A 24,433-nucleotide genomic window follows, 5' to 3' on the forward strand; every position below is an offset into this window, starting at 1 on the left:
GACGATGACTGTGACATGGACAATGACCACTATTAGTGATAATATTTGAGAAATATGTAGATTTTGCCTCCTTTACAGCCCTTTGATAATCAAAAAGACAGCCCCTTAATATTTCCAAAGATACATGTAATTTGTCCTTCTTCCATCTCCGCTCTGCCTGTCTACAGCGCTGCCTAAGGGTGCGGGTGGCATCATTTATCCAGGGATCTGCTCTTAACTTAGGAGATCTGTGTTTGTAAGGGGCAATAACGTCTAGAATTTCAGAACAGGTGGAATTAAAAGATGAAAGCAGGCCATCAGGGCATGTAAAAGAGACAGATTCACTAAGGGCATAAAGTTCAGAGTTCATAAAAGCAGCAGTAAATTCTTTAGCTGTTGAGGAAGTGAGAATACGACGATAACATGGCGAAGCAATCCACGACTTTCCCGAACTCTGACCTTTCCCGTGATCGCTATGGCAACGTAGAACAAGCCGGTATCGAACTTCCGGTTTACGTTAGCCAGAAGATACCGCTATCAGAGAGCCTCAACAAACCCAAACAATTTGCTTGGATAATGAGGAGTAGAGCTTAGATAGGGCCCAAAAAATCAAGCCCGACCCTACCTGAGCCCGTTGTGTCCGAGCCCGGCCCGACACATTAACTGTAATTATGAGCCCGAGCCCAATTTAGACCCAATCATTTTTAATACGTGGGCCGTTATAACCAGGGGCGGCGCCAGATAATTTTTTAACGTGTGCTGAGGGGGTGATATTATATATAAATACTTTTAATAAATGAGCAAAAATTGGCCACTTAATATTTAATATTCAGTTATTTTAATGATCACAATTAAAGTATTAATGTTATTAAATTGAACAAGCACAACATTCGGCATTCAATCAAATATTATTAAAGATTTATTATTATTAATAATGTTATTTCAACACAATATCTCGTTATTTTGACATCATATGTGTGCCGAGTGTGCGTGCAATAAGCAAGATGTGCATTTGTAAATCCAGTGAAACGCGTGCATTGATTTTTATTAATAAACTAGTGTTTTGTGTCAGTGTCTGCTGCAAAGATGAAGATGATCATGGTGTTCACTTTTCATAATCAACATAGATGGAAAAAAATTGCATTATAATATTTGAACAAATATGAAACTAAATGCTCTTATTTAATGGCTACAACAAATATTAGGCCAACATACTCTCTATTTGTACAAATTGCTGCACATTCAAGTTAATTCTCGAATTAATTTTCAAATTATTGAAAACAATAAACATACCACTTAAAAATATATATACAGTTGTACTGCAGTTTTTTCTAAGTAGCGTTACAAGAAACACTCTTTCTGCGTAGAGGGTCCGTTTATGTTGGAAACAACTCCCATTCATAAAATCCTTCAGTTTTCGCGTGTTGTTTGTGCACCTGACAACGGTACACGTTGAGCCACAAGGAGCCATTGCTGTCAGCATTACTACTTGTCAGTAATCAGTTTCACCCGTTTGTACCGCGACGCGAGTATCCCTTGTGTGCAAGCTTCATTAAGCGTTACGCTAAACCGGAACTGAGATACCGGCAACAGGAAGTATCGAGTGTCATGGCGACGCCCATTAAGACTCGCAGGAAAGTTGTGAATAGACCTGCTGGCTATTGAAGACGGGACTGGAAATTCAACAATAATGGGGAAATGATCTGAGATAGCAGTCTCAGATATTTCAGTAAGGGAGATAGAGAGCCCATGAGAAATAATAAGGTCCAAAGTGTGTCCAATAAGATGTGTGGGTTGATCCACCAATTGATGTAAATGGAAAGATGACAAAAGTCGTTTAAAATCAGCGGCCAACTGATCAGACGGACAAAAAAACATGGATATTAAAATCACCACAAATAAAGAGTTGGTCATACTTAGGGACAACGTCAGCTAAAAATTGGACGATAAACAACAGCACACAACACAGGGCGTGTAAACTCAATTAAAAATAGCTGTAGCTCAAAACAAGAATAATTATTTATAGATAAAAGTCAACATTTAAATTTGTCTTTAAAAACAGTAGCCACGCCTCCTCTGCGCCCCGACACTCGCGGGGAGCTGAAAAAACAGCACCGAGGTGGGAGGAGCTCTGTAAAGGCACTGTTGTCACCTGGTTTAACCTAATAGCTACTGTTGATGCCATGAAAGCAACATCCTATGAGGCATACAAGAAAATGTACCGTTCAACATTTGGAAAATGTAATGCACTTTGGAACAAATGTGGAAGATCCACACTTGTAGCTGAAACTGTTGAAGATGTTAGCTTCTTCCAGCTGTTGCACCCGAATCCAACCAGGTGGAACTCCTTGTTCATGGCAGTAGAAAGACTGATGAGAATCATCAAAGACAAGGGTGAGGGGGCCAACATTGTCATCTGCACAGACTTAAAGGTTCCAATGTAAGTAATAATTGTGCATGGCTTATGTAATCATAATTTAACAAAATGTCTTGAATGTCTTTAAAACTGTCCATGTGTTTCCCCACCCTTTCTTAGGCATTACCGGTATCAGAACTTCAACTTATTATTGGTCCATTTTAATTTTAAAGACCCTTATTCCTAGTCTGCGATAGTGTAGTGTCGGATCGGGTTTCTGAGCTCGGAGCCCTCCCTTGGACAGCACGCTAAATACACATAACCTTTACTCTATCTGATTATATGTAAGTGTGAACTCGTGAAATAATTTGTTGAGATCTGCCAAAGAAACAGTCATGATGAATAACCGATTTGTATGGAGGCATCTGATGACCAAACTAAATTGGAAGTTGCGAATGAATAAAACATCAAGCGAGTCCAGAGCGATGTTCACAAAGCACATTTTAGTGAAAGGTACCAGTAGGTGAAAGCAAACCGCACTCAGACCACCACCTGAGATAGACAGCAGCGGAGGTGGGGAGCGCGTTCTACGGCCCCCTTCCCCAGCAAAGCTTTTACCTCCTTGTTCCATAACTAGATCCTGCTCGGGGCCTACCACAGTAGACAAGACCCTCCTGTGTGCAGGACCCATTGAGATATATTTGGTAGTAGTTTTCATGATGCTAAAAAATCTACTAAGGGAACTACTTAGTCCTACTACTTCTGGTGTTACTCGAGCGACCAACGGTGCCCTGAAGCGGTGAACCAGCAGGGGACAACCAAACTGATTGCTCTGAAACCCTCCTCAGGGTGCGAGCATCCCAGCGCCGCAATGTTTCCGGGCAGACACTGAGACTAGAACCCGCTGGAGACTGCTGTGGCCAAAAGCACACAAGGTGGCAGGGTACGCAGAACGGCCCCCTGAGGGCGCTGAAGGGAAATGGGGGAACGTACAATGATATGTTGACCACTTCCCCCCAGAAGGGACTGCCCTCAGAGTCGCCGAAACCGTCTCCGAGATAATGACAGTCCTCAGATCCGTCTTATCCCGAAAAGACTTCGGCTGAGACTACTGAAAGAACCAGCTTCTCAAGACCGGTCTCTAGCATAAACCGAGTAGCCAATCTGGGGCCCTGAAACAGATGATCGGCAGGAAGCAACCGAACTGAACCCTCTGAAACCCTCCTTGTAGGGTGCGATTCTCCCAGTGCTGCAACATTTCCGGGCAAACACTGAGACTAGAACTCGCTAAAGACCCCTGCGCCCCAAAGCACACGAGGTGGCGGGGATGGCAGAACCCTGAGGGCAAATATTTAAATTATAAAATTTAAATTTTATAAATGACCACTGTCAGCCCCCACGAAAGCTGACATACATGCTCCACTCCCAAAAAACAACACATAAATTGCATTCAATTGATTCAAAATGCTGTTTGCTCGCCATTATTGTTTGGTGTGCGCTTTATAGCTGATAAATTATTTTAGTGATAGTTTATGGTTAGGGTTGGTGAAGGTTAAATGTTTCTCTGATAAGGAACAATAAAACATGTTTATCTAACTATGGTGACAAAGTGAATGTGATAATATTGTCATGATGAACAGTCTCACCTAACCTTACCCTGATGCAGCTTCTACACAGAATCCATCATTCATTCGACTTGCATGGCTGCCAGAAAACCCAAAATAACTCTGTTAGGAGTGCCAAGGACTGGCTGACTCGTCATTTCTCAAAGTAGTTCGCTTCTTGAAGTCTTTAGACGCACTCAAATGCTGACACTTCAAATGCTTTCATCTTGAGACATTGTCAGGATTTTTCCTCAGCAGTCTTATCAATCCTGACAGATTTTTCCTCATTCAAATGTTAAACTCAAGCACGCATTTCAGAAAGTGACTAATAAACGTTTTCAAGTTAGAAATAAAAGTAATAATTTTCTTTCAGCACAACATTCAGCACTCTCAAAGCAAACACTTCCCTGTGGATTTGCATGTGTAATTCACTCACCTGCCCTGCTTTTGCACAATTTATATGTACAACAATGCACAGTGTGAAAGACGTGAATATCTTGAGTTTCTTGCGAGCATTCAGCACTCTCAAAGCAAACACTTCGCTGTGGATTTGCATGTGTAATTCGCTCACCTGCCTTGCTTTTGCACGACTTACATGGACAACAATGCACAGTGTGAAAGATGTGAATATATTGATTTGTTCATGAGTGTGTGGATAGAAAATATCTTCCTCTTAGTACCTACAATTATTATTAATCATCAATTATGTCAATATAGAAAATGAGAAAGTAATCATTATAAATGAGTAATGAGAACAATTAACTTCAGTGTCACTTGCATGAACATTGGTCAATTCCATGATGATAATAATACCTGTTTAGCAATCATGTTTAACAAACAATCCTCTCTGGTGTTAACTGTACAACTTAGAACAAAAGTAATGGAGGTATAAATCATCTATCCTGTGCAGTTGGTTGACAATCAAAAAGCTGCAAAGCAAAAGGTAGCAATGCTATTGTGCCTCTTCATTTGCTAGATTGGAGATATTACTGTAATAGCAATATTTGGACAGAAAGCATACACACACACACACACACACACACACACACACACACACACACACACACACACACACACATTCAAAACATCATTTAGCATGCTTTATTTATGTTGGGTTTCCATGCAGACATAATGATTTTCATACTGTACAGACTGTATATTCTATCCACTAACCCGACCCCAAAACACAACACCAAGAGAAAACTTTCTGCATTTTTTCATTTTCAAAAAAAAAAAAAAAAAAAAAAACATAATTAGGAAATTTAATTTCCATTTAAAGTTACAGGTTAGATAGATAGATAGATAGATAGATAGATAGATAGATAGATAGATAGATAGATAGATAGATAGATAGATAGATAGATAGATAGATAGATAGATAGATAGATAGATAGATAGATAGATAGATAGATAGATAGATAGATAGATTACTATCTGATTTAATTTGTTTCAAAATCAAGATTTGCCCTTTCTCTCACACAGAGACATCAGTTTGATTGACATCACAAATGATCAATGGACTTGAGTTGTTCCCGTCTTTGTTGGGATGAGGATTAAAGTATGGACGGATTGCACCATGAAAACTACACTTAGTAAATGTGTAAATATGTGTCTGAGCCACCATATCATAGAAGGAGACCAGAGCCTCCTCACAGTCCACAAACACTCCCAGCTTCTGGGGTTTGGTTTTGAGATGCAGCAGGACTGGAGGGTCTTCAAAAGCTCCATACATGTTTTGACCGCAGAGCACAATGGACCAGTATCCCTCGCTGGGTTTGTAGGAGACTTTCCCTTTCCTGTTCGAGCCTTCTCTCATCACCCCGAGTTCCCAGCCAACCTTCTTCCCCACCTCCACGACCCAGAAAGCTCTTCCCGATGTGATGCGAGGCTTTCCCAGGACTCCTCCAACCAGGTCGAACTGTTGTGGACTGCCTGGGATGTCATGGCTTTTTCCAGTGTCTCTGACCACTTTGCCGTCTTTAGTCACCTCTAAGTGTGGATGCGCCGTTTCTGCATCCAGAGTCACGTCCACTGAGGAAATACAAGATTCTCAGATGCTTGATGTTTGAGCTTCATTTCAATTGTTAACATTAGTTAACTGCATTAGTTAACATGAACTAACAATGAACATTACTTTTAAAGTATTTATTAATCATGTTAATTTCAACATTTACTTATACATAATTTAAATTAAAAGTTTAATGGACCTGAGCTGACACAAACAAACAGTTGTATTTTTTATTAACGAACGTTAACAATGATTAATAAATACTGCAACAAATGTATTGTACATTGTTAGTTAATGTTAGTTAATGCATTAAAGTTAACTAATGGGACCTTATTGTAAAGTGTTACCAATTATTCCTACACATACCTGAAAAGCTGTGAATTCTTCTAATTTCTGTAATGAGAAGAGATAACATCACAAAACAAATCATGACAACAGCTTTACATTTAAAGTATTAGTTCACTTCAGAATTAAAATTTCCTGATAATTTACTCACCCCTTTACTTTAATTTACTCTTTCTTTCTTCAGCCAAAAAGGAATTAAGGTTTCTGAGGAAAACATTCCAGAATTTTTCACCATATAGTGGACTTCAATGGCAACCAATGGGTTGAAGGTCCAAATTGCAGTTTCAATGCAGGTTCAAAGGGTTCTACACGATCCCAGCCGCGGAATAAGGGTATTATCTAGAGAAACGATCTGTGATTTTCAAAAGAAATATTACATTTTATATACTTTTTAGCCACAGATCCTAATCTTGCAGAACTCTGCGATGCGCCCCGCATTACGTCATCACGTTGGAAAGATCACACGTGACATATGCAGAAGTACTGCAGTAGGGCAAAAAAACTCCCATTTAAGTTCAAAATCGTCCGACATCGTTGTTTTACCTTTTTTTGTATAGGGCATTTGACTTAGTCTTTGCACATTCACTTTGTAAATATTGGATGGTACTTTTGTCTATGTTGCTACTGACCTTTCCAACATGATTACGTAATGCATGGTGCATCGCAGAGTTCTGCAAGATGAGCATTTGTGGTTAAAAAGTATATATATTTTTATTTGTTTAGAAAATGACCGATCGTTTCTCTAGATAAGGATCCCTTGGCTGGGATAGTGTAGAGCCCTTTGAAGCTGCATTGAAACTACAGTTTGGACCTTCAACCCATTGGTTGCCATTGAAGTCCACTATATGGTGAACAATCCTGGAATGTTTTCCTCAAAAACCTTAATTTCTTTTCGACTGAAGAAAGAAAGACATAAACATCTTGGATGACATGGGGGTGAGTAAATTATCAGGAAATTTTCATTCTGAAGTGAACCAATCCTTTAAAGGTACTGAGTCAGACACGCCATGAACAGATATTTGATTTTTTCCATATACTGTACATATTCATATGATACATAAATGTTACTCAAAAATACATTAAATAATACTATGGTATTACCATCATTCATAACTGTACAGCCATGTGAAAAAGAAGTGCTCTTAATTGTATTGTGCACTTGTAGTGTAGGCCTACTTCAAATCTTTCTCCTGAGTCCTGAGTCTGAGTCCAATTATGCATTTTCACTTTTTCAACTTAAGTTAGTCTGTAATGTTGCTGTTTGAGCATAAAAACAATCTAAAGGGAGACATTTTATTTAAAGGGCACCTATTATGCAAAATTCACTTTTACATGGCATTTGAACATACATTTTGCTAGCAGTGTGTGTACACAACCACCCTATAATGATAAAAATCCACCCAGTGCTTTTTCTTTAAATCCCCATAAATCATAAGCACTGTATCAGAATAAGCCTTTCTCAGATTCGGGGCAATGTGACGTACTTTTGCGCAAGCCCCTCCCACGACTGTTGACTGACACTGCAGTTTTAGCGTAGGCTCGCCCTGAGTGAGCCACAGTCCGCCATTGTTTATCTTAGTTTTTTGATTGCGTTTAGTAATTGCAATTAACATGCAATTAAGTGTTCGAAAACATTCAGTTCATTCAGTTCATAAACTTTTACAGTATATTATTTCTGTAATTAGTAATATTTTTACAAGTATGCTGAAGTATACTTCTTTTTCACAAGGGCTCACAAACAGTGCAGGACATCTTGTCCAAATCCTTAAATCTATTTATCGGCAATAACAATAGGGAATGTTATATCACAGCTCTCAGACATAATCACTCACCAACAGTGCAAAGTCTCTCCAAGTGAGTCTCAATCTCTGCCAATAAAGCTGCCTTTATATTTCTCATTGTGCCAAAGTTTAATTCAGTGTCAATGGAAATCATCCAGTCATCTCTGAACTCAGATGGTACAGACGGGTAAGACTGAAAAGGGACATATATAGTATTATTTGGGACACATAATAGTTTTATTTGGGGCATATAACAGTATTATTTTGTGTTTGTAAAATATTAGTCAGTATTTCATGATTAACTGACCAGCAGGAAGAAGATGCCATCTTCCTCATTCATAGTGCGATTCAAGGAGTCGATGGTCTCCTTATACTTGAGAATGTCTTTTTGTATTTGTTGTGTCTTCTCATCCATCTCCTTCTCCAAACACCTCCTTCCGTCTTCCAGAGGAGCCAGCAGCGCCTGCTCTGATCTCTTCACAGCCTCCATCACAGCAGCAAACACTTCATTTATCTCCTGCTGCTCTCTTTCTATCAGAGCCTGCAAGTGTGGAGGTATATAACACAAAAATAAAAATTAAGCATATTCTTGATCTGGAAAGCTCTAAATCATTTCTTTGAGTCCAGGTCAGTGTTATTATTGTTTAATTTTTTTCACAAATATGTTCCGGGTCAAAATGACCCAAAGGAAGGATGAGGGCTGCTGAAACAAAATATAAATATTAGATGAAAAACAAACTAAAATAAAAGTGATGTCTTCGCAACTAACTGAAATACATATGTTTAAGTAGGGCCTACAAAATTTGCATAAACTTAAAGGGATAGTTCACCAAAAAATGACAATTAGCCCATGATTTACTCACCCTTAAGCCGTCCTAGGTGTATATGACTTTCTTCTTTCAGACAAATACAATCAGAGTTATATTTAAAAATTCCCTGGTTCTTCCAAGCTTTATAATGGCATTGAATGGAGGATGAATTTTTGAAGTGATGCGTTTGTGTAAGAAAAATGTCCAAAAGAGTAAAGTAAGACCTTTATTAACCCCCCCCCCTAGATCCGTATGGATTACTTTTATGATGGATTGATGCACTTTTTTGGGCTTCAAAATCTCATCCTCCATTCACTGCCATTATAAAGCTTGGAAGAGCCAGGACATTTTTTACAAAAAAACATACAAATGTTTGGGTAAACTATCCCTTTAAACTGAAACAAAACTGTATTAAGGCTATATAGTAATATTTAAAAACTAAAAAGTTATGAAAATAAAACAAAATTACTCAAATTAAAATAAAAACTAAAAATGTAAAAATAATTCAAAATATTAATAAATACTAATAGTATTGTGAGCTTGAACTGTCTGTAAAATTCAGCTCGCAGTCTGACTTTTCTGAACCCTCAGTCTGTAAACTTGCTGACTTTGGAGTAGGCTACAAGGGGAAAATGGGGAAAGGGGAGAGGCCATTTTTTGTTCAAGCACACATCTGTTTTAATGTATTTTTCCATGTATGTGTGTGATTCTTGGAAGCCAGCACAGATAGGAGATGGATTTGTCCAGAACATATGCTGCCACATTTCTCCTTATGGAGTTGTTTCTCTCTTTGTCTTGCATTCTATTTGAACTACATACTTTTAAGTTGTACATACTTATCTCGATCAAAAGATTGAGTAAAAAGTACAGGCCAAATATACTTGGACTTTTCTCTTAGTATAAGTCAAGTACACTTAAGTGTAATTTTAAGTATTGTGACGTCGTGCACTTTCCCAGAGAAACAAACAGGAGATGAGGATCCGGTTTATAAGCACCAAACGGCTGAGTTTTTATTTCCTGAACGTGTACAACCTAAACACGGGTATCAGGAGGTGTCCTAACTGTTCCCCAAAACCAGAGATGTCTTCTCTCTCTTACTATTTTCTGCTACCTTTTCGATAGACCAACAAAAACCACCCTTTTCTCCCTAAGCCCCTCCCCCTTAACCATTTCCCTCCCGGACACCTCCCCCCAACAGTAAGTGAAACAAGTAAGCATGTTTATAACAGAAAATAACAGTGACAGCGCCACATTGCCCCCTCCTCAAGTTTCCTCGTCCCCGAGGAAGGTGAAATCCATGAAATGCCGGGGCACCTGAAGTGCCTCTCTGGGCCGAAGCCGGGATCCAATCCTCGCTCTTGGGGTCTGCTGCGGCCCACTGACAGGTAGCCCATGCCTCAAGGAGGTAGTCGGCCGGTACCCCACCTCCGGGGTGATACGACGGCCTCCACTGCGATGTCTGCTGCCATTTGAACGATGATCAGGGCTCATAGTGCGATCTTCAGGCACCCCCAACCCAGACCGCCCCAGAAGAACTCCGGACCCTCCCGGCGCTGCGTCTCCAGCTCCTCCGAGAGTATCCAGAGTGCCCCCAGGAGCCTGGGTCAAAGGGTCACCCTCTTCACAGCCCGCTGAGGTTCCCCACCCCTTGTCCGACGCTGCGTCTCCAGCTCCTCCGTCCGCAGGGTGGGTCGCCCCAGCGGTCTGCCATTGTCCTCTGCTCTTGAAGGGTTGTCGTTCTCCCAAATATGGAGCCATCCTATCCCGGTGTAACACCACAGCTTGTCCCCCAGGCTTCTTCCGAACACGATAAACAGACTCTCCCAGCCTCTTCACTACGTAACAGGGTCCTACCCAGACACAATCCAGCTTAGGTGAACGTCCCTTTTTCCTCTTCGGACTATAAACCCATACCAGCTCTCCATCATTAAAATCGCGTCCTGTACAATGATGGTCATATGCCCGTTTTTGGCGTATACCCGCCTGCAAAGCCTGACGACGAGCAAATTCATGGGCTGACTGCAGCCGGTCCTGTAGCTGATGGACATACTCCAATCCGGGTGGGGCCTTTGGTGCATCTGGCGGTTGACCCATCAGCAGGGAGGATGGGGTTCGCAATTCTCTGCCCAGCATGAGGAGAGCTGGTGTACATCCAGTGGTCTCCTGCACCGCACTCCGACTTGCAAGCAGGACCATCGGCAATTGAAGATCCCAGTCCTTTTGATCCTGACTCACACACAGGGCTAGCTGGGTGGCCAGTGTTCGATTGTACCTCTCTACTAACCCATCACTCTGAGGGTGTAGGGGAGTTGTCCTTGTCTTCCGGATACCCAACTGCCGGCAGAACTCAGAGAACACATGTGACTCAAAGTTCCTCCCCTGATCCGTATGCATCTCAGAGGGAACCCCAAAGCGAGCAAACATACCTTCCAACAGGCATCCGCCACTGTCCCCGCCTCCTGGTTGGGAACAGCATAGGCCTCTGGCCATTTTGTAAAGTAGTCCAATGCGACTACCACAAATCGATTTCCTCGAGGGGTCTGTGGAAACGGTCCTAGGACATCTACGGCCACACGATCCATGGGACAACCTACGAGCCGTTGTTGTAGCGGGGCATGAGACCGGCCTGTTGGACCTTTTTTAGCAGTGCAGGCATCACACCGACGACAGAATGACTCCACATCCCTACGGCAGGTGTGCCAATAGAACTCTTGCCGAACTCGTTTTAATGTTTTGTTTACTCCAAAATGTCCTACCCCCGGTTGTCCATGCATTGCTTCCAGAACCAAGCGGTGACAGGACTTAGGCACTACTGTCTGCCACCTGGTTACGCCTGTCACAGATTCCACGAATCCTCTCTGTAGCAATCCCGAATTCAATGCCAGGCCATCCCGCATGGACCACAACCCCCTCACCACTGGTCCAAAAACCATGACCTCTTCCCACGTAGGCCTCCTCCCGGCTTCCACCCAGTCGATAACTACCTGGAGCTTGGGGTCCTTGCGCTGCTCAGCGGCCCATGCTACATTTGAATCAGGCAGCACTGCACAACAAGATGCCTCCATTCCCATCTCTGGTTTCACGTCAGCCGGTCCCTGCATCGCATATCCAGCCAGTCGCTCACATTGTGGGCAGGATGCCATACAGGTGCGCCTTGACAACCCATCCGCATTCTGGTGACTTTCCCCCTTGCGATGCTGAATGGTGAACTGGAACTCCTGCAGGCGTTCTATCCACCGTGCCACCTGTCCCTCTGGCTCCCGGAAAGACAACAACCAACGTAGGGAAGCATGATCTGTTCGGATCACGAAATGAAGACCGCAGAGATAATGTCTGAAATGGCTGACTGCCTCCACTACGGCTAAGAGTTCTCGTCGGGTCACACAGTAATTACGCTCTGCCCTGTTGAAGGCCCGACTATAGTAGGCAATCACCCTCTCTCCCTTTTCCCCCTCCTGGGAAAGAACCGCACCCAGACCTACATTGCTGGCGTCTGTATCCAGGATGAATGGTAATCTAGGGTCTGGGGTGGCCAAGACTGGCGTATGACACAAAACCTCCTTCAGGCATTCAAAAGCCTGCTGCTGTTCTTGCCGCCACTGGAACCGCTGTGATTTCTTTGTCAACTCATGGAGGGGAGCAGCAACAGTGGCGAACCCAGGGACGAATTTTCGGTAATACGACGCTAGTCCTAGGAAAGCCCGCAACTGCCTAAGGCTGCACGGGACCGGCCAATCGCGAACAGCTGCTGTCTTCTGCTCATCAGTGGCCACCCCTGCCGCACTCACATAATGGCCCAAGAAGGTCACGGCTTTCTGCATCAGCTGACACTTATCCGGGTGCAATTTCAGACCAGCCTGGGCTATTCTGGTCATGACTAGATCCAGAGCACTCAAGGCCGATTCAAAGTCTTTTCCATGGACTAAAATGTCGTCCAAATAAACCAGGCACACCTCTCTTGGAATACCCTGAAGCACCCGCTCCATCAGCCGCTCAAAGGTTGCCGGAGCGTTGCACAGACCAAAGGGCATGGTCTTGAATTGCCAGAGGCCTGTCCCTGTCGTGAAGGCAGTCTTCGGTCTCGCGTCAGCACTAAGAGGGACCTGCCAATACCCGCTACGCAGATCTAGGGAAGAGAACCACCTGGACCCAGTGATCCGATCCAGAGACTCATCAACCCGCGGAAGCGGGTAGGAGTCCTTGACAGTCACCTCATTCAGGCGTCTGAAGTCGACACAGAACCGCCAGCCTCCGTCCTTCTTGGGGACCAATACCACCGGCGAGGCCCACGGGCTTTCCGATGGCTCTATAACTCCCGAAGCTTTCATCTCTTCTAGGCAGTGATCTGCAGCCGACTGCCTTATGGGAGGTAACCGTCGTGCACGTTGCCGGATGGGTGGTGCATCCCCCGTGTTTATACAATGTTGTACCAACTTCGTCCGCCCGACATCACTGGCTGAGGCAGCAAAGAGGTTATCATGGTGTTTCATCACTCGCCATAATTTCTGCTTCTGCAGTTCTTCCAAACCCTCACTACTTCTCTCCCAAACAGCTTTTGCTGCTTGCATCAAAACTGGGCTCTCCCCAACTTGACTGCAGTTCCCCCTATCAGAGACGGCTGGTGGTGGAATGGTGGAAAGCCTGACTGCAGAGCCAGACAATGGTGTCTCTACAGACTGTAACGTTGATGACAAAATTGAAGAGTTTTGACCTGGGACTCCCTTGCCTGAGCTAGGATTCAGACGACCCACGTAGCGCGACTGAGGACCCGTCCATATAGAATTAAAGTGAATTGGCACCGAACATTTTCCAGCTAGCATTAGGGTCGCTGCCCTCAAGTCCAAAACCGCAGCTGCCTGGTGTAGGAAATCGATCCCCAGGAGACAATATTCTGGAATCTCAGCGGCCCAAACCCACATAACGGTACTGTGTCCCTCCACACAGATTTCCGCCTCACAACGGCCCATCAACGTTGCTTTCTCCCCCATGACAGTGACCAGGGGACAACGAGCTGTCTGAAGGACCCTCCTGGTCAAGAATTTAGGATGAATAATGGTGACTGTAGAGCCAGTATCCAACAAGGCCCGCACTAGTTGTCCATCCACTTTGGCCTCAATTCGGCAGCACCCTACTGGACTAACCAAAGCAACAGACGATCCACAGGGAGGTTCTGAAATGGCTGATGGGCCGAGAGCACCTCCCTCTACTCCGGCCCCTGTCCATTTCCCGACGGCGTAGTGGACACAGCCACATCCAGGGTCGCACATTCCCGGCGCAAATGACCCGTTTTTCCACAGCGCCAGCAAACCATAAGCTCCTTCTGGGACATATTCACCTTAACAGTTTGCGACTGAGTCTGTTCCCCGGAACATGCAGCAAAAACCCTTGGGCGACCAACATTATTGTTGCTTAACGTTCCGCTGAGCCGTTCATCCAATATCCCCTCTATAACCTGCGCTTGATCAAGGGCTTCATCAAAGTTAGATGGCTGAGCTATTCGTACTTGCTGCCGCAACCGATCTGGGGTCAATCCCCGTACAAACGCGTCCAGAACCAACGCATCCCTCACACTTTCGCTGAATGTTGGGTAGCTGCGATGGGCTAAATGTCGCAGGTCAGCCATAAACACACCCAGGGGTTCTTTTGGATGACGGATACGCTCCTGAAACTGCTGCTGTAAGGCCATCGGGGGTGTAGTGTCCCCAAAGCGGCGGGACAAAGCCTGATGCAACGCGTGAACACTATGCACCTGACTTCCCTGGACATCCAGCAGCACCTGTTGTGCATCGCCATCTAAAGCCGCTGCGAGTTGGCCCACTCTCTCAGCTTCGTCCCAGCCATTAGCCTCGGCCACCAGCTCAAACTTCTTCCGGAACGCCTCATAAGAATAATGACCATCATAGCGCCCCAATTTCAGACAGCTACGGGTTTTACTAGACCCTCGGTCAGGCATGAGTGTGACGGACTGCATTGGCCGGTTAGAAAAGGAGCAGCCAGGGGGTTGGGTTCTCTGGCTGGACACTCTACGGGCCAGCGAGGAGAGGTAGCTGATAAGGTTGGACACATGCCCCACACTGGCTGAGTTTCCATTGTTTGTCTCATTTTACTCATTGTTGGTAAGTCAGAGTGCTTGTGGACACAGCTCATTTGGTGAGGGGAGTTATATGGCAGTGCAGTTGGCCACTGAACATCGTAAGAGGGAGCGATTGAATAAGGTTTATTAATCTGTTCTGGTAAAACAAACGGATTAGCTTGGCCACCAACAGAGCTGTACAGCTCGCCAAAAAGCCCCTCTTTGACATGCATATGGCTCATTTGGGGATGATTAGAACTGTAGCTTGAATCTTCAGGATAGAAAGAAAGGGCTTCATCTGCCTTGACCCATGTACAGCATCTCTGTTTACCAGCGTTTCTCTCCGCGATCCGCGTTCCATGCCGGATGTTTTGATCCTCGCTGATTTCCGTTTCCGGGTCAGCCGACCGGTCGCGCGTGCGACCTCCCGCGATCGGAGTGCTCGCGATGAAATCATCATGTTCACCAAAAGCACGAGACATGCTAAAACAGGGTGCGGGGGACTGTGGTCTAGCTTTAATGGAATATTCTTGATCACATTCGTTCAGCAAAAGCGGCAGAAAGGGATTATTGGGAGACAGCGTGCTAATCAGTACATTTCTTCCGTCTCGTGCATGCTCCCCCTCGGGATTACGCTCATCCCGCCCATGCCGGGGCTCTCCTCCGCTTTGCTCTGACTTCTCAGTGGATAATTGACGCGAGCTTACCGGCTTATTCTCCATCGTCTTCTGGGAATCACGAGTAGAAAGCTGTGGTTTTATTATCCCACTTCTGACACCAGTGTGACGTCGTGCACTTTCCCAGAGAAACAAACAGGAGATGAGGATCCGGTTTATAAGCACCAAACGGCTGAGTTTTTATTTCCTGAACGTGTACAACCTAAACACGGGTATCAGGAGGTGTCCTAACTGTTCCCCAAAACCAGAGATGTCTTCTCTCTCTTACTATTTTCTGCTACCTTTTCGATAGACCAACAAAAACCACCCTTTTCTCCCTAAGCCCCTCCCCCTTAACCATTTCCCTCCCGGACACCTCCCCCCAACAGTAAGTGAAACAAGTAAGCATGTTTATAACAGAAAATAACAGTGACAGCGCCACAGTATATTTCTGAGAAGTACATAAAGTATATTTTTGAGAAGTATATAAAATGTAGACTGAACGTATACTTTCTTATTTATAGTTTAAAAGAGGTATAGAATACTTTAATAAACTTATTTTTCATAAGGGGACACTGGAATTGGAATTTTATTTGTTTGTTTGTTTGTTTGTTTGCACTTGAATATTATTGAAGAATACATTTCAGATAATCCCTGCCCCTAAATGGCATTTAAAAACAAAGTGAACTATCATTGGACTGTGACAGTCTCTTTCTGTCTATATGGGCAGCCCAAAGTCAAATATTTGTGAAACTAGTCTTTGCATGATCTTTGCATATTCTTCTTTACAAGGAACCTGGCTTAAAGATGAATGTAAATACTAACGTTGCCTATCGCATGAGGTTTGCTGAACGAGTTGGTGTTTGTATTGCCACTGAGCTCTTTCTCTTGTCCTTGTCTTGTGTCGAAAACATGATTCTTCAAATTTAGTGTCTCCAATTCACCTATGTGGCATGTCTTTGGAAACTCAAACAAACACATGGAGAGCATGCAGACTTTTATAGGAATGTGTCATTTTGTTTAGTCTATTCAGAATTGTGGGAGAATCATGATCTCTATTTAAAGAAAATAAAAAAATAAAAAAATCGAGATTCTCAGTTTACCCAGAATCGTGCAATTTCATGAATGCTGCTGTTAAATGCTCTGGCGATGAGATAAACATGGCGGACTGTGTACAGCTCACTCAGGGCGGGGTCTATGCTAATAGGGCAGAGTCCGTCAGCATCACATCACAACATCACAAAATCTAGAACTGAGAATTTTTACCATTACAGGGGTGGTTGTGTACACACACTGCTGACATCCATTTATGTTCAAACATTATGTAAAAGGGAATTTTGCAAATAGGTCCCCTTTAATTTAGTGAGTGGTGTCAAGTTATACATTGTAATTTTTTAATGCAGATTTGCGTGTTTTGTACCTGGTATTTTTTGGCTGATTCCTTAAGCTCGTCGAGTTTGTTTTCCCTCTGATTGATCATCCTTTCCAGCTCTTCAATAGTTGTTTGCTGCTCAGCCTGTACACACACACACACACACAGCTTTCTGAGTACACTGAATTAATCTAAAGTCAATTAAAATGATATCAAAACCCGGTGTGATGGGCAACTATGTAAATCCAAATTTTGGAAATTCAATGATTCAATAGTATTTGAATTATATCTTTTTGGGAAACAATTAAAACCCTATCTCAGGTGAAAAGATTAATCTGTGTTATTTCCCAAGAGCTTGATTTTCTCACCTGTCTCCTTTCTCTCTCTATCTCCACAGGTATCACATCTCCACCCAACTTCACACATAAGGTGCAGATGCAGCGCTCGTTCTGTCTGCAGTAGAGTTCCAGAGGCCTACCGTGCGAATTGCATGCTCTCTGATCCAACTTCTCCATGGGATTCACCAGTTTATGGCCTTTGAATCTCACCATAGACTGGTGCGGCTTCAGGTGTTGATCGCAGTACGAAAGAAGGCAGTTCAAGCAGGACTTCACGGCTCTGAACGTGAGGTGCTCGTCACAGATGTCACATGGGACCACGCCTCTTTCTCCACAGAAGAGGCTCAGGTCGGGTAACTGCATCTGGTGAAATTCTCGCAGGAGGGCATCGAGCGCTGCGTTCACAGATGGCTTGGTGGACACAGGCTCCTGGCAAAGAGGGCAGTGTGGCTCGGACATGCTTATGTGCTGGTCCAGACAACGCTTGCAGAAGGTGTGCCCACATGTGGTTGAGACCGGATCTGCTAACAGGTTTTTACAGATGGGGCAATGAAGGTGGCGAGAGACGTCTACGGCTGTAGTCATTTTGATTGTTTGTCAAAACTAAGGGGAAAACAGAACAGCTGCAACAACAACAGCAGCAACATTAATTATAATATTGATGGCCATGGATTAATTACACCTAAAAAAAACTGTTCTTGATAAGACTGTTTGCTCAAAGATCTTACATTTAAGATGAAGTAATAACTAGGGGCCAGTTCCAACAAGGCCCTTAAGTTATAAGAAACCTTAAAACCCTAAGTTATAGGTTAAAGGTCCCATTGCATGGATTATTTTATTATTTTAGAATGTTTCCTGGGGTGCCCTTATAATGTTAGTAGGTTTTTTAGATCAAAAGATGTTATAATTTAGAAATAAAAGGCATATTTCCTAGCCTGATTTTAGCCTCTGATCTGAACGCTCTGTTTGAAGGGGCGTGTCTGCTGTGAGACTTCAGTGTAAACCCCCACTGCTGTGACTGGCTGACATGCTTGCATATGAAATATCTCGCATTACATGTGTAACTCTCTTGAAAACGTTTACTATTACAGCTATTATACGTTTTTACTATTACAGCTATCGGGATTAACGAATCGTGATAAGTTTTTTAAGTATTTAGATCTATTCCCATCACATTAAAGGTTGCAGTGATGAGCATTGAGCAGATGACAGCCTGTTGATCGCGTGAATGAACATCTTATCATTGCAACGCAGTTTCTGTACTCTCACTAATGATTTCACCAATGCAAACATGAGGTAAGTACAGTAAGAGCTTCGTTGTGCAGTGTAACAGCGTCATTGATTTCATAACGAGTTTTGGCAAGTGTCCAGATAACTTGCGCTGTGTAATTGACAGCTTGGGCGACTGGAAAGGGATTGTTCTTTGATCGCTTTCTGTAGGCTACCAGTATATATTTTAATCACAGTTTAAATAAGATTATTTTCATCCTACTAAGAGAAACGATGTGAAGTTGAGCGTTTAGTCACTGGCTTGATTTACTGATGCATAAACAGTATTGAACGACTTTGAGAGAAAGATTATCTGTCTGAACTTGAACAATTACACATCAGAAATTCACATAACCCACTGGTTCTTCAGAGGCTTGGATGAAGGAACTAAAAAAATACTTTTGTGTTCATTTGTACATCCAAACACTGAGCAACTGCCATGATTCGCTCGTTTGCAAGCCATGATGTCTCTCGAGGGAAAAACAATAGCCGCGTTTCCATTACCCTTCAAATTGCGCAAATTGAAATTGCGAATTAAAAATACGCTCAATGGAAACACGTCAATTTCGCAAAAACTCCCGTTTATCGCAAAAAAGTTTTTACGCTCTCATGAGGTGGTTTTTCAGGCAATTCGAAAAAGGAATATTTCGCAAAACTGCAATGGAAACAGTTTTTGCGCATTTACAGTCACCTGACTTAGAAGACGCGGTGTGTTTGAGGTCCATGTATAGCTACGCAAATAGGCCTAATAATTATTTTATATTATTTTATTTTAACATTTAATAGGCTATATTTAGAAGACGCTTTTATGCAAAAAAAAGAACAAAGCGTGAGGAGCGCGCACTGCATGGCACAGAGGCGCGGGCGTGAACACTTGCATTTTCCTATCAACAGTGGAAACAACTTAAAAATACTCTATCATTTCTGGCCATACAGAAAATAATAATACATTATTCTCAACTACTTTTATTTGTGTAAACTCACAATAACAAAATAAAACGTTGTGCTTTTGTAAAGTAAAAGAAAACAATCAGACGCACTTTCATGATCTCCGTAAACTGGGGCGCGAGAACTGAAACAAAATATAGGATAAAGCTTGAAATGTCCACTTTAAAACAAACAAATTCGAATCGAAAGCTAATACCTTCTGATTTTGTAATTCGTATGAAAGGTGCATTTCTCTCTAAAGCGCATCTGCTTAACAGCGGAGATGGAGATGTGATTTTAGCCAAAACAATAGTTTATTAATAATATTAATGGCTCTTCTCATTCAGCACTGCGGGAAAACATCAATTCCAGGTTCTAATTTGGCCTTAGAAAACCAGTAAAATCGAGATGTTTTCCATATTAATTTGTGACTATTTTAAATGTTTAATAAAGGGGCAAAAAGTCCTAAACAAAAATCTGAAAATTCTTCGATATTTACTTTTTTTTGCGCAGCAGTTGGTGTAGCCAGTTCAAATTAAAATTTTGGTGTTCAACTTTGCGTTTTAAAAAGACAACAACCGTTCATTTTTCGTTTTTCAACTACGGGTTAAAAAAGGAAAAACGAATGGACACAAAATAGCCTACATGGATCGTTTGGACAGAATACGAGACAGAGTTCTTTATTAAATTCATTAAAAAAAAATAATAATTAGACTATAGGAATACTGGATTCTAAATCTCAAAGAAATGCCACAATCAAAACCTCGGAGCAGAAATGAGGGCGAAACACCCAGAAACTCCATGTGTCGTTCGCATTATAAGGTCTTTCCCTGATGCTTGGATAACACGCCACGTACTCCTTCCATTAATAATAATAATGTTTAATGCGTTGGCTGTGATATGTTATAAACCAACGTCAGTTGCCGTGATTTTTGGAATGACTTATATCGCGAGAGAAAAAAGGACGTTTTAGTCGCATAACATCGGTTAATGGAAACGCCGTCATTTCGCAATAGTTTTTTATCGATATTTAGATAATAGCGCAAAACATTTGCGCAAATCTGTAATGGAAACGCGGCTAGTATCGCGCTCGCACAGCTCATTTTCTCATGGGTGGCCAAATTCTCTTTGCGGGCAAAGAAGAGAAAGGCGAAGTGACCTTTCCCCTTATGACGACATAAGGGGAAGATTTCTAGATTTGGCCGTCTGAGCTTTCATTTTCTCAAAAATACCCAGGGCTTGGTTTACACCCATCAAAACGTCTAGCCACTGGGGGACCATAAGAAGGCTAGGGAAACTCATATTAAGGTTAAAAAACCTCATAAAGTGACATTTTCATGCAATGGGACCTTTAAGGATACCCTTAGTGAAACATCTGTTGCAAAAAATAAATAAATAAAATACCTAAGGGTCCTCAAGGGTCATAAAGGGCTTAAGGTACCTTAAGGCCATCATTACATACCGGGCATACTTCACGTAATGCACCAGATGTCAGTCTCAAGAGGACTATCTGGCAACATCGTGACTTCTGTGAGACAAATGTGTCTCAATGGGTCCTGCAGATCATAGGCTACGTTCACACTCCAATTTATGTATCTGATTGAAATCTGATCTAAAATTATTGACGTCCACACTGTGTATCGCAACTGTTTTGTACGATTTGTATGTCTATACCTCTCTTTCATTTTCCGGAATATATGCATTGGTTTCTATGGTAATGATGTTGCGTTGGTAGGAATACACCAAAAACAACAACAACCGCAACATGGAGAGTTTTGCAAAAGAGACGTTGTCTTATTTAAATTTTACAACATGACAATGTGTAGCCGCCGCATTGGTCTACTGTGTCTTCTGAGGCAGTGAAGTGGAAGAACCGTAGGAGGCTGGTATGCACAGCTTTTTTCCAAGCTGTCGTTTCGGTCTCCATTATGCTATATTGTCATTTCTGCTCGTCATGCACTTTTAGCATGTTTCCTATAACAATGTCTGATGTGGAAGAAGCCTCAGTTCTTGGTTCTTGAATGTTAGCATTGGGGCCATGATGGGTCCATAGTGGGCTCTAAGTGGGGCTCAGTTAGATGTTCATTATATGGGTAATAATAATGTGGCCAAGGTGGGCTACACACAAACATCTTATGGGACTTTTTTTTTCAAACGAGAAGACGGGATTCGCTGGAAGGCACACGCTCCAATAATTTAGGTTATCCCAAATTATTAGGATAATAGTTTAGGTTAATATTTTAGGTTAGATACACACAGGGCTTGACTAACTTTTTTGCTCACCAGCCACTGTGGCCAGTGGTTTTCCAAAGTTACTAGCCACTTAGCATTTTCACTGGCCAATTTTGACACCGATACCATGGGCAAAACTGCCACATATATATTTTTAATGGAATGGAATTGGAAGGGGCAGCTTTATGTGCGCGCACTTTGGGTGTGAGCAAAATATCTGCGGGAATGAGTTATGCACAATGTGCGCAATCTCATGCAGAAATTCAAGCCCTGTAACACCAACAATATTCATCCGAAGCAAATTAAATGAGTGAGTGAGGGGAGGCGGGTTTGAGTGTTAACTCACTGTCGGAAAGAGAGAGCAAGAAAGCGCAGCTGGTACCATGTGTCTATTCCAAAAAAGATACACCGGTGTTTTGCCAGATGAGAAGTTTATTCTATGTATCATCTTTTTACTACTTTAATTTTACTTTAATTCATTTTATAACTGTATCATTTATCCCTTTTAATTCCTTTTATAACTGTTTTAATTACCCTTGCTTTTATTTTGTGTTTATTTTCTATGCAAAGCACTTTGAATTGCCATAGTATGATTATTGTAATTCCTTTGCAATTCCAATTGAATTGCTATAGTGTATGAAATGTGCTATATAAATAAACTTGCCTTGCCTTGCCTATTCAGCGGAAAATTAGCATTGGAAGCATTTCAGATATTTCACTATCAATATATATCGAAAAATGTATATTTTTGCACTTAGTTTATTATTTCAAATGCCTTTTTAAATCACTACAACTGAAAAATGTATATATTATATAGCTTATAAAATTAAAAACTGCATTACACGCCACTGCTGAAATCCACCCGCATTTGGCAGTTTGGCGGATGTTAATGTTAAGCCTTGGATACATATAAATAAAAAGAAATGAGTCAAGGATCATGGATTGTTATTTGTATATTAAATTATTATATAGTCATATAAAACCAATTAAATACTTAAAATGTATTCAATTTAATTAACTGGTTTAAAATGTTTTTTATACAATTCTGGTAGTTACCCATATTTGTAAACCAAATCAGCTGCAAAAAAAGTACTTATAAATATAGCCCAAATGTGGCCCATATGGAACCCTAAAATAAACGGGGCCCAAAACTTTAACCAAGCTGGAGCCCACATTCAGCCCATTAAAGTGCCCACTCTGACCCCATATCCAGATGAGGCCCATGTAACCCAGATAAAACCCATGTGGTCATGTTGGCTAGGACATTGCTAGGTGGTTGCTAGGGTGTTGATAAGCAATCCTAGGATGTTCTTTGTAGTTGTTAGGGCATTGCTAGTTGGTTGCTAGGATGTTGCTAAGCATATAATTACCATTTATATTACCATACCATTTATAGGGTGTTCTGTGTATAGCTGTAAGGGCATTCCTAAGTGGTTGTAAGCCAGATTGAAAAGAGTCCATTCTCAAGTCTCCATGATATGCTGGTCTCTACACACGATATGTGTGTGCATAGTGACAAAAGATACAATGCAGAGGTCTCATTTCTTGTAGAACTTGTTCTTTATATGGCACGGCAATGCAACACATGGCGTGAGAGGCTGATAAAACAGCAAGACACAGATGCATCTCAAAGACATTTATAGCACATATAAGATAACCAAAACTTAACCCTTAAACCCTGGTGCCATTGATGCTGCATTTTGGCAATCCAATGGTTTTAAATAAAAAAAGAACTGAAATTGATTCAACAAAAATTGCATTATCGAACAAGTGAACTGCATATTTAATATCTTATCTCTTAAGTCTGATGGCTTAGAAAAGTAATATCATGGCTTTCCTCAACAAGCTGCATGATTTGAGGAATCATTCCCAAGCTGCCAAATTTTAAAACATTTCAATATTTATTGTTTTGAAAAACAACAATAAAAAAGTAGTATGATTAGCAAGTGTGATGGCTTAGAAAAGCAACATGCAGCGTGATTTCAGGAAATATTCACATATCAAAGTTTAATTCTTTTTAATTGTTTTGAAAAACAATAGAATGATGAGCAATAGTAGTGATCCTTTCGTTTGCAAACACCCTAATGATCATGAGAAATAAGCAGGAATTAGATTTACCTTAATCAGAAGTATGAATTCTTTATTCTTCTCTTCAGTGACTCTGTTCTGTCTCTCTCTCTGTCTCTCTCTCTCTCTCTCTCTCTCTTTCTCTCTCTCTCCTATTTATGTACAGTAGAGTTTCGTTTCCTCACAATCTCTCTCTGTTGTCACTTTCATTCCCAGAAAAATAAGCTACACCCTGTTCCCACTCCACATTTACCACACCCCCTGTTACTACTCTACATTTACACACATTTTCATCATTACTGTGCATGTGCTTTTGACGTGCCTGAATTCAATAAATCAAAAGCAACCGCACTAGTTATTACCAACATCAATCAATGACATTATACATCTTCACATTCTTTGTCCATAAATGTATTGTATTGCCTGTTGACTAAGTTATAAGGATATTTAGGTAACTGAGCACATTCCCCCCAGACTCTAGGGAGAGTCTAGGGAGTCAGATAAAATGTTTCCAATGAAAAATGATTTACCTGCATAAGGTAATCACATTACAGGATGTCGAGGAAGACCAGGCTGGATGAAGATGAATACGAAGTGTATATATGGTTAAAGGAATT

General features: G+C 42.0%; 1 protein-coding gene across 2 annotated transcripts; it reads right to left on the reverse strand.

Annotated features, from left to right (window-relative positions):
- Positions 1-5,013: 5,013 nt before the first annotated feature.
- Positions 5,014-24,012, reverse strand: LOC308707753 (E3 ubiquitin-protein ligase TRIM21-like). Of its 2 annotated transcripts, none has more exons than XM_081394393.1 (7): positions 23,868-23,946; positions 17,352-17,924; positions 17,032-17,127; positions 8,381-8,614; positions 8,125-8,266; positions 6,314-6,340; positions 5,014-5,970 (listed from the first exon to the last, which is right to left on the reverse strand). In XM_081394393.1, exons 2-7 carry the CDS (start codon positions 17,904-17,906, stop codon positions 5,414-5,416), a joined length of 1,611 nt encoding a protein of 536 aa, XP_081250519.1. In that variant the 5' UTR covers positions 17,907-17,924; positions 23,868-23,946; the 3' UTR covers positions 5,014-5,413. The 2 variants fall into 2 exon arrangements, with proteins under 2 accessions (XP_081250519.1, XP_081250518.1); XM_081394392.1 differs by having other exon boundaries at positions 5,020-5,970; positions 17,352-17,944; positions 23,868-24,012.
- Positions 24,013-24,433: the final 421 nt, after the last annotated feature.

This window comes from Scardinius erythrophthalmus (genome assembly GCF_964197995.2).
Source record: "Scardinius erythrophthalmus genome assembly, chromosome: 2".
Taxonomy (NCBI): Eukaryota; Metazoa; Chordata; class Actinopteri; order Cypriniformes; family Leuciscidae; genus Scardinius; species Scardinius erythrophthalmus.

Coding starts and splice junctions, on each gene's coding strand:
- LOC308707753 (XM_081394393.1), bottom strand. CDS start 17,906: ATGACTACAGCCGTAGACGTCTCTCGCCACCTTCATTGCCCCATCTGT. Junction 17,128..17,351: donor TAGAGAGAGAAAGGAGACAG/GTGAGAAAATCA, acceptor GTGTGTGTACAG/GCTGAGCAGCAAACAACTAT. Junction 8,615..17,031: donor AATCAGCCAAAAAATACCAG/GTACAAAACACG, acceptor CCACACTTGCAG/GCTCTGATAGAAAGAGAGCA.